We start from the raw sequence: 15,780 nt of genomic DNA, 5'->3' as shown, positions 1-15,780 counted from the left end.
ATACTCATTTTTTTTTGTTGATTTGTGAATTGTTATTGATACTTTTACAGTTACTATGCCTCATAGTAAAAGAGAGTAAGGAACAGGTGTTACTGGTAAGAGAGGTATTTCACAGACATGGCATCCTTACCAGAGTAATCATGATGTTGCAGTACCAGCCTTCATTGTGATTAAATTCCTCTGATTGTATTGGTAGCCTGCTATATAGTTGTATAGTTTCCAACATGTTTGGTGGGAAATAGAACACAGAAACATTTTCAAACTTACATTTTTTTTTTATTATGAAAACGCTGAGCATAATATTACATAACTAATAGAAAACATACTCAACATAACCATAGTATATAAAGTATAGCATAATGTTTAAAAAAAATAATTCTTTTATACAGATTTATATACACTATATAAAACAAACCACAAATAAACACATATACATGTTAAGTATAAATAAAACTCCTTAAATATTCCAAATATCTGAAGCCTAATTTACTTCAATCTAAGAGAGCCATATCATCCTGCCAGGGAATTCTACCTTTTCCATTAAAATAGTCTTTCAAACTATCCCTTACTCTCTCGGCATTGCTGGATGGTTCCCTTGGGATAGCTTCAAGCTTTTCAATCCCAGGAATCTTTTTACGAGAATGTGATACACTCCCACCAATGTCTTCCCTTTCCAGCAATTCTTGTTGTAATGGAACTCGGGAGTGTTCTCTTAAAAAATTATGAAGCACAACGGTTGCACAGATTATGCTCTGTGCATTTGCTGGAGTCGCCTGAATAGGCCATTGAAATACTCTGAATTTGCCAGAAAGGATTCCAAAAGCGTTTTCTGAGACACGTCGAGCACAAGATAGTCGGTAATTAAAAATTTTCTGTTCTACAGACAAATTTTCACCAGGGTAAGGTTTCATCAGGTAATCCTCTGAGGGAAAAGCATTGTCACCTAAAATCACAAATGGAACCTTCTCGGTTGTAGATAGTAATGGAGCAGCCGGTGGGAACTGAAGCACATTTCTGTCTAAATATTCTTTCAATATGCAATGGTCCCACACATCAGCATCATTTGCTTGACCCTGAGCTTCTGCAGCTACGTACAAGAACTTGTAGTTAGCATCAACTAGTGCTAATATTATTATGCTATGATAACCTTTATAATCACTATATTCTGATCCCGTATTTTTTGATTTCCGAACAAGAAAGCGTTTTCCATCAATGGCTCCTAAGCACATTGGAAAATTCCAGTTGTTGTTGAAATCACTAGCGACTTGTTCCCATTCATCTGATGTTCTTGGTAGTTGCAGATAATCATCCTTCAAAACCAAATGTATTGCATTGCAGACTTCAGGAATGATGTGAGTTATCAAACAGTGGCTTATTCTGTATTGCAATGCTAAAGAGCGACGAGCTTCTCCTGAAATAAAGAATACACAGGATATAAATTACTGTACTGTTCAAAACAGAAGGAAATGTCAGAATGTGATATGTGTTAATTGTAAACAATGTAATGAATTAAATCAAAAGAATGTCAGTCTATAAAATCAATATAAAAAGATGACTCAATTTTTTCTAAACTGATTCTCAAATGTGTCTACATTTAATAATAAACAAAACACTTATCAATCAAAATACAAATATATCAAGTCAGTAAATTTACACATGCCTATATACAAATATGTTGGCTAAATGTAACTATTTGCTGAATATTTTTTAAGTTCTTATCGATCAAAATAATTTTACTATAATACTCTTTACCTATACACTAAAATTCATATCATATTAAATAGTTCCCCTTAAACCACAAAGTAAGACAAACCATTATTAAAATCAACCTATGCTTCTTTATTATAGGCAATCCAAGACCTTTCCTTATCACAGAATTGCTTTAGAATATTTTCCTTCTGAAACTTTGCATGAAAATTTAATGCATATACGAGATGCATATATACTGGCCTTTTCTGAAGTGCAAATAGTCATAGATACAACTGCATTTGCTGTGTGCATGCTGTGCCATGTGGGTGACTAAATTTTATTCAAAGCACATATTTCCATTGTTTTATTTTAATAAGTTCTCCATTAGACAAAATTCATAAACATGGACAATTTGTGTCTTCCCCCCCAAAAAAAAGATATTTTCCCATACATATCCCATGCAGTCCTGTTGTGAAGAATGATTCTCAATATAACCCACTACAAGAAATATATTGCCATAGGCATATGAGTTATAGTTTGAGTGACATTAGTACAATTTATTTGTTATTAGAAATGTTCATGTGTTTACCTCACTTTTTTTTTTGTACATGATAACTACTTTCATAGACATGATTCTTAATTTCTGAATATTTTTTCTTTCAGATGATATGCACATGCTTAGAAAAAGGAGCCATTTTATGAATTTTGACAAAATTGGCCAAGGACCCAGTTCAAGCTCTATCCTGCCAGAATGTGAGTGGAATTTTTTCCCAAACCTTCAATAGATGTGGAAGGAACCACTATCAATGTACACACACTCTCATGCAGGTGGGTAAATCGTAGATAAACTGTTTTGCTTTTATATACTGCATTTGTCATGATTTGTGTCCCCCTCACCCAAATACATCTACCCCCCTTCCCCCACCTCCTCAGGCATGTGAGGTGGGATTGGGAAATACTAACTCAGACAGGTAAATTTTCCAAATAACAGTGTGTTACTATATATATACCACAAAAGTGGTATTAACCCATTCACGACGGGGGCATTCTAGCCTTGAATGTCACAATGCCGGGGCATTCGAATTATTAGGCCTAAATCAATTAAATGGCTGGCACAATACTGTGCCGCCCGGCCACTGGGCTTTTGAATGAGCGGTACAGTACTGTACCACCCGTCCAGAGAGGGTTAATGGATCCCTCTCAACCACTACTATTCATATATAATGGAATTAATGCGTGATTCCACCCCTGGACCCCACAATCTGGGTCCCAATAGCAGGGGAAGGCATGAAGTAAATCAGGGAAACTGCGGGGTAAAATATGAATTCAGGGCAAATTTTGTATGCAAAATTTTAACCCAATTACCTACCTAACTTTGCCTAGTTTTGAAGTTAGCCCTAGTGAAGGGAGGGCTGTGCCCCCCCTGGACCCCCTCTTTTTTAAGGCACTTCGTGCTACCTTGTGCTACTTAGGGGCATATTTTGTATGCAAAATCTTAACATAATTACCTACCTCACTTTGCCTAGTTTTGAAGTCAGCCTTTGCCAAGAGGGGGCTAAACCCCCCTTTGGACCTCCCCTATTCAGGGCATTTCGTGATACTTATGATATGCAATTTGTTTTGTAGATGAAAATGTTGCATCCCACCACGAATAACCCTCACACTACGCCATGATGACAGCGACTGAGACTTCATCTCATATTTTCCTCAGCATAGGAACCTCAATAGAGGGCACTCTATAGTTATAGTGTAATCATTGGGGAGTATTGTGCCATCTATCAAGAGAACATAACAGCGTATGCAGGTGATTAATTGAGCGTTACCAGTCCACAGCTCGTCAGTAGTCATAAATCCATAAACACAACCCTGTTTGAATTTCCAGCCGAGGATGGTGGTCATTAAGTTACTTTGCACAAGGTATGTTGCACGAAGTACCCTGAATAGGGGGGTCCAGAGGGGGCAAAGCCCCCCTTTGGCTAGGACTAACTTCTAAACTAGGCAAAGTTAGGTAGGTAATTGGGTTAAGATTTTGCATACAAAATATGCCCCGAAGTATCAGGAGGTAGCACGAAGTACCTTAAAAAAGGGGGACACATTATCCACCAATGACACTTGTGGTATTTAGTAACGCAGCGTTATTCAGAAAATTTACCCTCAGACACTAAAGATTTGCGCCGGAAATGACCATCAGCTTAGTTCTAATCACATCAAACATGAGGAATCATGAATCAAATTGAATACAGGAATCCATCATACCTGTTGCAAGGTACCGTAACGTCACAGACAGGCGTTGTGCCGAAGGAATACTATCTCTTAATTTGGTGTTTTCCTTCTGAATGTGGGGAGACACTAAGGATAAAATCTTGTCGAAATTCTCTTTACTCATCCCATGAAAATCGTAGAACACAGGATCATCATCCAATCGCATTTCTTGAATTAGTTTGTCGAAGACACTCCTGTGCTTCCTCTGTAGCCAAGGCTGTACCCACAGTCTCTTCTTCTTCTTCTTGGCAGGATCATCATCGAGTCTCATTTTTTGGATTAATTTATTAAAGTCATTTCTATTTCTTCTTTGCAGCCATGGCTTTACCCAAAGTCTCTTCTTCTTCTTCTTCTTTTGCCTCTGTAAATACAAGTATGCCTGCGCACAGGTGAGAGTGGCAAGAGTCAGAGAGACGAGTTCGGGGTCCATGGCGAGTTCAAGGGGAGGGTTTGTTTTGGTTTGCACAGCTGAGTGATACCGATGGACTGGGCCGATGGTTCTTCTCGCCGGGAGACCCAGAGACTGTATATGTATTATGCTCTTTATCATTTTACTGTTATTTGTCAATTTTTTGTTTTTGTCTATCATCATTTAAAATCATAGTTATTATAATTGTTGTTTCTGTTATATTACAGTTATTCATTATTTTAAATCATAGCTATTATTTCAATTATCAAAATTGTCATTAATATTCATCATTTAAAATCATAGCTGTTAACATTGTTATCATCATTATTCATCATCAATCATCCTTATTATCGTTATATATTTTTTCCTTCAATCTTACTTACATTGTTATGGATTTTATATCACCAGTTTTTTCATTCTTATTTTTGCCGTTTCTTTTACAATTACCATTATCAACATAGACGGGTGGAAAGGAAAGCCACATCCGACAGTTTGTCTCTCTGTCTGTGTCCCAAGTCCACCCAACCGGGAATGTGTAGTATCGGATTTAATTCAAATATGGTTTGGATTTTTTCATGTGGGAAGGGATTTGGTAATTTTATGTAAAATACCAGGAACTTTTTTTATTACCTTAATTGTATTAGTGCAAGTCTGATCTTTTCCAGACTCAATCATTTGCATAAACTGACCATTTAACATAAAACCTAAATGTTCAAATGATTCTTCCTTGCTGACCACTGTGGCACTTCATTAATACATATGTTGTCTTTCTGCAGTGTAAATTTTAAATAATTATTTAGTATATATATACACACATCTTATATGTTTTTACTTTCAATCATCAGGGCTGTTAAGTACATACACCAGAAAAAGGTTATATCAAACAAACAGTATTATCTTTTATGTTTATTCAAAAATGACTTATATTTACCTCATCAGTGTAAGATATTGTATTTTCATATCAAAGGCTATGTTAATAGATACAACCACTGAGGTTTGCCACTGAAGGAACACGAGTCCCAGCAACCCCAGTGCTAATGAGGTCATCTATATCTACTGCATTCCCATGCATTGCCTGCTTGTGTTGTCCACTCTCCAGTCACTGACAGAGGTTACCCAAGGAAACCAATTTATAATTTACATATTTACTTCTACAGAGTAAAAACCTATTCCTTTCCTTTAACAATTTGCTAGTATGCAATATTACCAAGCTTTCTATAAATGAACTGAATAGCAAGTATGTACCAAGTAATCTTTAATTCAAGATATTCTGTGGCTTAAATAAAAGGATAATTATTTAAAATATTAGCCAAATAATTGGTGGACAGCAGTGCTTCTACCAAAGTAAATTTCTTGTGAAATCCAAACAATAATGTACATGAACTTCACAGCAAAGGAATAATAATAAAATCTTGAGAGAAAAAAAGAAATAAAAACAATCTAATAAACTAATAGATGAAATCTTGATTATTTTTTTTAAGTAACAGTTTCTCAAGACCGAAAAAAAGTTGTGAATGAACAATGGCAAGCACCTGATTACATACATAACACTATCACCAATTGCGGCTAAAATATTTACAAATATTTAACAAATATTCTCCAGTAATTCTTTCCTTACACAACAAGCAAGCATATGCAGGAAGACTTGACAGGACAGGAAAAGAGGGAAGGTTGTTGCATAGGCACTGGCAGCACATACAGTCGTGGAAAAAGCAAGAAAGCATTGTTGTATTGGCTGGTTCTTGGTAATACCTGGCTGTGATTTGACTTCCACCTTGATTACTTACTTACAAAAAGGTACACGACTAAGAAATACACCGAACATAACTCTTTCAGCCTTATCAAGGCATGGTTCTATTACACTGGATTGTTCTGTTGCCACTCAATGCTTTTATCACTTCCAAATCTAATAGAGATTATCAGACCTTTACATTTAAACAAATTAACAAATTAAAAAGGGCATGAGAACAGAGGGTTCCTATTCTGAATATTGTATGATAAACAATTTTTATTTCTTCAAAAACAAACGGTTAAACAAAAAATACATATTGCCGAATAATCATTTCAGGAGGAAATATCTTCCGTATTTTATATTCACCCCTAAATATAATATTAATAACTATCAGATCTAAGCTATCAGATCTCTCGTTGCATCCACCTGAACAACACTAAACAGGAGCCTATACTTAGGTGTTACAAATACAAATGTCAATATTCAAAATAGACTACCCATCAACCAACATATATTTACATTCATAACAATGCTTGGCCTAACTTTATTACCCAGAGCGTTCATTGTGTAAAAATCTAACTCTCTACCTCTAGCTTTGTTTCTTCTTCTATATGAACTGCAAGAGACATACAGCTTCGGGCATAAGGTAATTCAGTACAATGATAACATTGTGCTGTTTCTTGTTTTTGTTTTTTAATTATATATTATTAGATCTTAAAAAATATTCAGCTTCTTGAACCTTTCAAGTGTCAAGTTACTGGGAATGAAAGTTACCAAATAAATTGAAAAATGAAAATTCAAATGGGAAGAGAGGGAGAGAGGTAAGGGAAAGAGGGAGGGGGGGGAGGGTAAGTTACTTGCATGGTCCAGCACCATCTGAAATGGTCCATATCACATTGTTCACACTAAGTAAGGAAGTGTTGTCTTAATGTTCTCTCCCATGCCTGAGACATGAGAAATGCATTCATTTAGGTTATGATATGACTACTTTTTTTTTCTTTTTTTTTCTAATGTTGTCCAATTTTAACAAGGACAAGAGTACATCACTCATTTCATCTATATTACATACATACAAATTTCCATTATTATATATAAAGATCATGTAGGGCACAGTTACCTATTTATTTCTCCAAAGACAATACTATTTCATGTAGTAAATGGAAAAAGAACGTGAACTCATCAAAAAAATGAATTCACATATTTCACAGGCTTCTAAATTAGTAATAATAAAAATTATAATAATGATAATAATTAAATAATAATAATAAAAAATAGCAATAATAATGACAATATCAATAACAATAATAATAATAATAATAATAATATTGATAATAAAAAACTTGCATCTCCGAAGTTTGTTGAATTTGTATAGCAAAGCAATAGAATTGTATGACATAAAGCCTATGTATAAAAGAAGTGAAAAAAAAGTGTGAAAGGAAACAAGGGAGTAAATCTCTATAGGAAAGCAGGAGTGTGAAGATGTGTTGGTCCTAGGACAGACTGTTTACAAGTTCTCAAACTGATCTACTCGTCGCTTGGTGTTGCCCTTGCGGATCTCCCTCAGCGTCTTGTACTTGTCTCTGCCCTGTCGCACATTCTCCTTGTGAATTTTGTCCATGGTGGTTTCCTTTTCAGTGTCTCGTGTGGACTCAAGGTCATGCTTGAGAGCCTGGAAAAAAAGGTAAGGGTCAGTGATTAATAGTAATCCAGGTTTTCAATTCATATTTTCTATTTACATGTTATGATTCAATTCTATCCCATCTTCTCTAAATGTAGGATCATTCTTTAATGTGAAAAAAACACATTAACCAATCTCTTAAACTGACCCACATAATGCACAAAAACACACTTCAACAATACTTCTACCATACCTTAAGCTGATTCTGCAGTCGCTCATTGCGCTCTGCGAGAGTCCTCCTTTCTTCCACTGGGTCTTCAATGGGCTCGTCTCCAATGTAGAGATCCTTGGAGATGTCTCCGTTAGGGATGTCATCGTTCTCCTCAGTGTCTTCCTGCTCTGCGACGTGGTGATGCTGAGGAGTAGAAGAAGCAGCCAGAAGAGCAGCAGTGGCTTCCTCTTGCTTCATGCGGGCTTCCTCAACCTCTTGCTGCATTAAAAAAAAAAAGACCAATGCATTGGATTAGTAAATGCTAAAGAGTTGATTTTTCTTCCTATCCCCCTGACTTGGTCTTTTGGAATGTGCAACTAAAAACAGCATACTATTCAAACTCTCTTACTCCTATTTCTGCATCCCTGACATCCTCACTTCCCCCCCCCCCCTTTTTATGGAGAATACATGTATGTAAACCAAACAAATTCAAAACAAAATAAGGCAAATAAACAAATAAAGAAACATTTGACACTTTTCCCCTGGATATAAACCTTGAGCTCACTTACACAAGAATGAACTACAGACCCTCTAGAGAACTTTAATAATCATATGAAGTGCATGCTCATTTCATTAAGTTCATACTCAAGATTCAAGTTCTTGGAATTAACATTCACATATCATACCTTGGAGAGCTTTAGGATTTTACTATTTAAAAGCACTACAAGCTTTTTTTTTCTGCTAATTGGTGTGCCTTGAGAAGAAGTGGCAAGTAGCAATATTCATTTAAGTCTTTTTTTTAACAAGATAACAAATGATTACTGTTTAAGCTGGAACTCTAGCATTGATCCTAATAATTCCCTCCTTTTTACCCAAGTTTCTTTCCAAATACATTTGAAAAAATAAATTAATTAAAGTTATAAAAACAATAAGAAACACTAAACTGACATGAAAATATTTTTTTAGGACAAAACTGAACCCTATTTTATGAATACACTTTCCTCTTATAGCAACATAAAATATATAAGTGTACTGCACATGCCATATATATATATATATATATATATATATATACCAATAGATATTATTCAGTATGAGAAACATGCTGTGTCCACAAGTAAGCTATCATGCCTAGTTCTCAGGAAAAAACTTTCTTTATGTGGTAAACCCCCCTACATCCATCTACATGATTTATCCTATGATGGAGAATACAACAGTATATTTGCCTCGAGTTCTGATGATGGCAATAAATGAACCAAGAATCTTTGAAATCCAAAAATATCTGACAGCTATCATAAATGGTCAAAATGTCACAAAACACAAGGGTTAAATACTTTCAAGTGTATTATTTTTGTAACAAAACGTGGGTGGGGGGAAAAAGGAAAATAATAGAAAAAACACACTTAACCAATCAGACGGACACACATGTTAACAGGATTTGTGGGTTTGTGGGGATAAAAATAATGATAATAATTCCATGCAGAATAACAGAAATGCACCACAATGCTTTATGGCAATGGTGATAATTTATCTCCTACCCAAGTCTCTGTTTATAAAAAAAAATATACATATTGTATGTTTTAAAGGTCACAGATCTATCAAAACGACCTCTGCAAACATCACACTGGTTACCTTACCACCCACGCCTACCCTTGGTTGTCCCTCAGAAAGCCGCAGTTTCAGCATCTTATCGTAAAAAAAATCCAGTTCATGGTCAATTTCTTCTTTTAAATATCATATAACTTTCTTCTCTTTTTCTCTCTTTCTTTTGTTTTATAACATTAAACAATACGTCAAATTAGCTATTTCTAATAACTGTCAACAAAGGAACATGACGACAAAAACACAAATTATTGACACATCTATCTAAAGTTTTAAGCTTTACTGATCAATCTAGTATTTACTAATTGTGGCTGAAACTTTCTCCTCTCTCATTTCATTCATGCCAACATTTGACTGATATAAATTATAATGACAATTTATGACCCCAGCCCCAGCCACAATAACCACTATAGAATTATCTACATAAATGTGTTTTATTCCTTTATATATTTTTTCTTAATCACAAACAGCAGGATAAAAGACAGAGAAAAGAAGAATTATATTAGCTGTCTGTCCTATCTCTCAAAATAAAAGTGTGGAGAAGTTAAATATGAAAAGATTGTATACTTAAAGCTGAAAAAAAAACAAAAAAACTATCCTACCTGAAGCTTTTTGGTCTCTTCGTCCTTCAAATTGACCTCTTCCTGGATCTTCTGTACTTCATCCTGTTTGGTACGGATCTCTTCCTCCAGTTTGAGCTTCTCTTCCGCTTCCATTTCCTTTGCCTGTTCAAGGCGGACCATCATGTCGTGGAGTTCCTGCTGCTTGTTCTCGAGCTCATCCTTGGCGGCCTGCAGCTGTCTCAGCTGTTCCTCCAGTCGTCGGATGGTTTCCTGTGCCTCCACCAGCTCCTTCTGCCTCCTCTCCATCTCCTCTTGCATCGACTTCAGGCGCTCCTCATACTCTTTCTGCTTCTTTTCTGCCTCCTCACGGAGAGCAATTTCTCTCGCCAGCTTTTCTCTGAGGTTAAGATGGAGAAGGTAATAAAAATAGCCATAACATTTTTAAAGTCAGAACTTGTCCAAATACTTATACATTGGATAAAATTCTACATATTTGTCTTGGGAGTCAATCACACATAAATAAGCAAGCCTTACCTTTCTTGCTGCTTTGCCAACTTCTCCTCGCGAGCTTGTGCCTTCATCTGCTGGACTTCAATGGTGTCTGGCTTGCGGCGGCGCATGTACAACTCGTGGTTGCCCATGCAGAGAGCAAGGATACGCTTGTTGATGCGTAAGCGTGGGGCAAAGAAGACAAAGTCAGGAGCTTTCTTGTCAATGGGTTTGATTACGAATTTGCGGTCATTGAAGGAGATATTTCTGATTTCAGACCATGGGAAGCCAATCTTGGGGGTTAACCTGAAAAACAAAACTTAAATGAATTTTCCCTATTCATTTGATCTTAAACCTACCTAGTGATTCTACCCTCAAAATAATAGCATTACTAATATAATAAACCACAAGTCTTACAACTAAATTTCTAAATTCTAAATGTGAAAAACTCACTTGTCATCCTTTTCATAGATATTCAAACCAAGGGCATCAACACCTAGCCACAGCTCAGTGCCCTTCTTGTTCTTGATATCAAAGTAATTAACTCCATACATCTCCAGATCCTGTGCCAATTTCAGGTATTCCATCATGGCATCCTCTCTTCAATAGAAAAAATATAAATGTATTAATATAAATAGCAGTAATAATGATGATGATAATAATGTAAATAAAATTAGTATGCTTTTTTTCTCCCCAGCAAAGAGATTATAAGGAGAAAAAAGCAAAATAATAATTAGTCCTCTGCTACTCCAATTCTCTGCACAACATTGCTCAAAATGTCTTTAACCCTCTCTGGAAGGGTGGTACACTACGGTACCGCTCATTCAAGGGCCCGTTTGCCGGGTGGCACCATATGGTGCCAGTCATTTAATTGATTTAGGCCTAAGCGTTCGAGAGCCCCGGCATTGCAACCATGCAAGGCTGGAATGGCCCTGGCAAGAATGGGTTAAGGTTATTTTTAAATTCTCTTCATCAAAGTAAGAAAGAAAGAAAGGAGATAAGAATATATAGCAATTAAGCCACAAAGGATAGAGAGAAACAAAGAGAGACCCTAATGTGCCGTACCTGAGCATGCCCTTGTGTTCGTGGTACCAGGTGATTATCCTCTCCTCCCACTCCTCGCGCGTCAGCTTGTGCTGGTCCATGACACGCTGGGGCAGTAACCGGTCATTTGCCAGGAAGCCTGGTTTGTTAAGATCTGAGCCGTGGTCGCCATACTTGGCCTGCACTGCATATGAGGCCAGGAGCACTGATGTCTCCGGGGGGCAGTAGATGTCATCGCTCAGGATCGCATTCTTCACTTGCAGGTAGAACAGACGCTGAGGAAGAGGAATGATTTTTCATTTGAATAAATCCAGGCTTTTTGATATTCATGCTATTTATGGAGTTCTTTGCTTGTTACACTGGTAACTCTTCTGCACAAGTCTAACAAAAAATTGTGCCATATCTTTCCAAACTGGCAAAGAATACTTATTTTCAAATAGAGGATAATAAAGTATGACTTGCAAATTGACTTTCCTTTAATTTTGGGAGGAATATCTTCTTTTTATCCTCTTTGTGATACAAAAAAAATAGGAAAAAACAATAGGTAAAAAACAAAATGAATAACAATTAACCCATTGCCGACGGGGGATAGATTTGCTTACACAGGCTCCAGGATGAGTTTTATTTATGATCAAGGCAGCTTTTGCAACATAATTTGATTTTTCCCACTCCCTTTTAGTCACTCACTGTAGAGCTAGAGACATTTTTGTGTTTTGTTTTTTTGTGTGTTTTACTATTTTCAGAAATTTATATCTGTCATATCACAGGCTCCATCAATTCTGCAGTTGACTAAAATTGTAGTTCAGGGTCCATATCAACTCCTTTTTTTTCTTTACACTCAATGTGATAGAAGTATTACTGTTTTAGGGGGGACAAAAAACTTTATTTTTTCGTATTTCTGTGCTGTCACGAACAAACACGAAACTTATAACCATGCAAAATGAAGAGGTTGGGAAGAGGAAGGAAACTTGTGCTTTTGACAGTGAGTGCCACAATAAAAGACATCTATACTGGCACAGGGGCACATTGTATGCATTGGGCATGGTGTGAGTCACCTTCCTCCTCTCGATCTGCCTGCACATCTTTCATCTGCGGTACTTTAGAGCAAGAGGTCGGGAACTTGCGATGTGCCATCACTCTACAGAGATAGTGCTTGCTAGAGACCGTAGATGGGTGCCATTCAAGGCTCTCTCTCCTGCTAGTGCTAGAAGAAAGTGGTGCCATCTAGGTTTTGTAAGCGAGTTGAAAACCACTTTGCTTATTATTACGGCAGTTTATATAATTATGACTGCAATTGTCAACATCACTCACTCATTACTTATAATACAATAAAATAACATAGTGATCCAGAATCCCCGAACGCCATAACACCCATTGTCAGGAAAGAGGTCCTGCGTCATGTATGACAAAAAAAAAACGTCATCCGTCGTTAACGGGTTAACCATATAAAAAAAAAAAAGATGTTCAGAATAAAAATAAAAATAAATAAATAATTATAAATAAGTAAAAAAAGAAAAAAAAAATGAAAGAAAAAAGTTTAAACAAATCAAACAAAAGAGAGCAACAGCAAAATATAACAACTTTCCCACTACCCAAGCCCTTACCAGTGTAATGTCCTGGATGATCTCCTCGGCGACATCCTCAGGGTAGAATTTGGCTCTGAATTTGAACTGCAGTGGTGTCTCCTTCTTGACATCTTGTGAGAGAACCTGCAGGAAAAAAAGAACGTTGAAATTAGCTGGGCGTTGTGTGTTCTCCCTGAAAATGTCCTCCGTATTTTTATCGAGTTTAAGAAGAGATATTTCCTCTCTGTGTTACATATGAAATATAAACAGTAGATAAAAACTATGCATATATTTATAATTTTCAGTGATGAAGAGGGAAAATAAATGGAATAATAAAAAGGATAAAAAGATGAAAAAAGGGTGGCAAGGACAAACATCAGTTCAAATTTCTTTAAAGTAATATAAAAAAGTAAAAATGTATTCATGACCTCATAATATACATAAATAAGCACTAATAGTATGAAAGATTGTGGTAGTGCAATATCAACAATAATGAAAAAAAAAGAATAGTGATATTTCCAAATCTGCTGATATGAATGTTATGGATTTTTTATTACACTTTTTAACACTATCTGCAACGGTTATAGAAGAGGTTATACAGATTAACAACATAACTCAAGTTAATCCAAAACATGTCTGCAGCAACTTACCAAATCTAAATCTAACAGGAAAAGCTACAAATCACAAAGCAAATATACAGTAAAAATCTAGCTTGGTCTCCAGCAAAAAACAAACAAAAATATCCTCTTTTTCAGCAAAAACAAAATATAAACCACTGAAATTGTAGCATCCTTTCATGGCAAAAAACAACATATTAATCATATAAATAAGAACATAAATCTTATGGTAAAAAAAAGATATAAGCCACAAAAAATGAAGCCCCCTTTCCCAGAAAAAATCCAATCCGCAGGAGCCACCTAGTGCGAGACACAGCCATGCATACGGTGCTGTGGTAATTGAAGTTCACAACCACTGGAGCTGTGGGAGAACAAAGGCTGTTTATCCACTGTCTTCTCCATTGTTTCGTATGCAGCATAAACACGCCACCCTCGTAACCTTGGATGTTTGAGTTGACTTCAGCGTTTACTTATGCTCAACATGACACCTGTTCACACTTTAACATATGGGCTGAGAGAGACAAACTGTTCCTGAAAAGGAGGGGATCACTGCCACAGTATGGAAGGTCTTGCATGTCTTCTCCTTTCTTTTTTTTGACACATTATTCTGTTTGGGTTTTGTATACTCTTTAATTACAAGTTCTCCATGACTCCTTTGCCCTGACTGATGAATCATAACACAAGTGCAACTGTTCCACATACCATACTCGATGCAAAATTCAATAAAGTTTTCAGTCTCAAATACAAGTTTGTGAACCATGCATTTCCATCGCAACAATGCACCTGCTATTACTAAAATATTTCATGCTAAAAGCAATAACATCCAGTTGTGCACAACTAAAAAAAAAAAAAAAACATAATAAAGGTCTTACAACATTCCTTTTACTTCCCCATAGTCTAATTCAATTCTTCAGTCTAACATGAACAGACAGATATAGGAATGAATAGACATAGATTACCATTACTAATATTTTTAATGATTGACATATGATCCTAGACCTGTTGAGAACATGATAATCATGGCAAAAATTCATAATTCATGATATCCCTTACAATATTAGAATACATCTTTATACACAATAAACTTCTCCTAAATCCCATATTCCTATGTTTATCCTGTCATCACAGCAAATAAGATTCCAAACACTATAATAAAAAAGAAAAGATAATAATAAAAAATAATATCAGCCAAATTCCCTGAACAAGATAACTCAGAAACTAAGGGATGTGAACCAACCAAATGAAGCTTGTGACATCCACAGAGATACCTTTCCTCTCATAACAAACATACCTTTGTCAAAGATTTGAACTTCTGAAAAAGGAATTATCAGTAAGTTCTGAGAAATTTTATTAATGAAAATCTGTGTGTGTGTGTGTGTGTGTGTGTGTGTGTGTGTGTGTGTGTGTGTGTGTGTGTGTGTGTGTGTGTGTGTGTGTGTGTGTGTGTGTGTGTGTGTGTGTGTGTGTGTGTGAATGATTCCGAGTATGAGTAAGATTTATAGAAAAAAAAAAAAAAAATGGTACAATGTCGTAACGAATCTTCAAGTGAAATCACACAGATTGCCTGAATGCTGCACTGACTACACCAAACATGTTGTAATTTTATAAGAATTATCTCTATTATCTCTTCTAATTTGTTTATTGCCCCAAGAGCTACATATAATCAACATATTCATCATTCAACAAGGGTAATGGTGAATATGCTATCAGCTATACTTTTCAGAATTGAATTTCTGAGTAGCAACACACCTGCTTACACATTTAAATCACTGAAACAGCTATGACTGAAGAAAAAAAAATTACATCTACCAATACTTGTAGTACAAAAATTACACGTCAAAAAAAGCACATAAAATACGATTCAGGAACTACTATTTCTTTACGCCAAATAATGCACATACACCCTTCTTTATAAAAGTCTTCGTACTGAATAAAACAATTACTTTAAAAATGCAGACTGTTTACAAACTAACCACAAG

At 35.8% G+C, this 15,780-nt stretch overlaps 2 protein-coding genes across 21 annotated transcripts in view; both read right to left on the bottom strand.

Moving 5' to 3' along the window:
* Window positions 1-254: 254 nt before the first annotated feature.
* On the bottom strand, window positions 255-4,449 carry LOC122249211 (uncharacterized). Its single transcript, XM_043009898.2, has 2 exons — window positions 3,946-4,449; window positions 255-1,411 (listed from the first exon to the last, which is right to left on the bottom strand). The coding sequence occupies exons 1-2, from the start codon at window positions 4,379-4,381 to the stop codon at window positions 492-494; spliced, it is 1,356 nt and encodes a 451-aa protein (XP_042865832.2). The 5' UTR covers window positions 4,382-4,449; the 3' UTR covers window positions 255-491.
* An 804-nt stretch (window positions 4,450-5,253) lies between these two features.
* Window positions 5,254-15,780, bottom strand: part of Moe (moesin) — a 107,470-nt gene continuing 96,943 nt past the window's right edge. For 11 of the 20 annotated variants that reach the window (XM_043009897.2, XM_086538382.1, XM_086538380.1 and 8 more), the window contains exons 4-10: window positions 13,224-13,328; window positions 11,641-11,894; window positions 11,029-11,175; window positions 10,621-10,881; window positions 10,126-10,483; window positions 7,964-8,200; window positions 5,254-7,761 (exon numbers count right to left, since the gene is read on the bottom strand). In XM_043009897.2, coding sequence (XP_042865831.1) covers window positions 7,597-7,761; window positions 7,964-8,200; window positions 10,126-10,483; window positions 10,621-10,881; window positions 11,029-11,175; window positions 11,641-11,894; window positions 13,224-13,328 — 1,527 coding nt within the window. In that variant the 3' untranslated portion in view covers window positions 5,254-7,596. Of the gene's footprint in view, window positions 7,762-7,963; window positions 8,201-9,553; window positions 9,608-10,125; window positions 10,484-10,620; window positions 10,882-11,028; window positions 11,176-11,640; window positions 11,895-13,223; window positions 13,329-15,780 lie in introns of all 20 variants that reach the window. The other 9 variants (XM_086538371.1, XM_086538372.1, XM_086538370.1 and 6 more) reach the window with 1 other exon arrangement.

The sequence above is a fragment of the Penaeus japonicus genome, unplaced genomic scaffold (assembly GCF_977035675.1).
Source record: "Penaeus japonicus unplaced genomic scaffold, GWHDUDI00000001_assembly GWHDUDI00000007, whole genome shotgun sequence".
Taxonomy (NCBI): Eukaryota; Metazoa; Arthropoda; class Malacostraca; order Decapoda; family Penaeidae; genus Penaeus; species Penaeus japonicus.
This window is presented reverse-complemented; position numbering and strand designations above follow the sequence as displayed.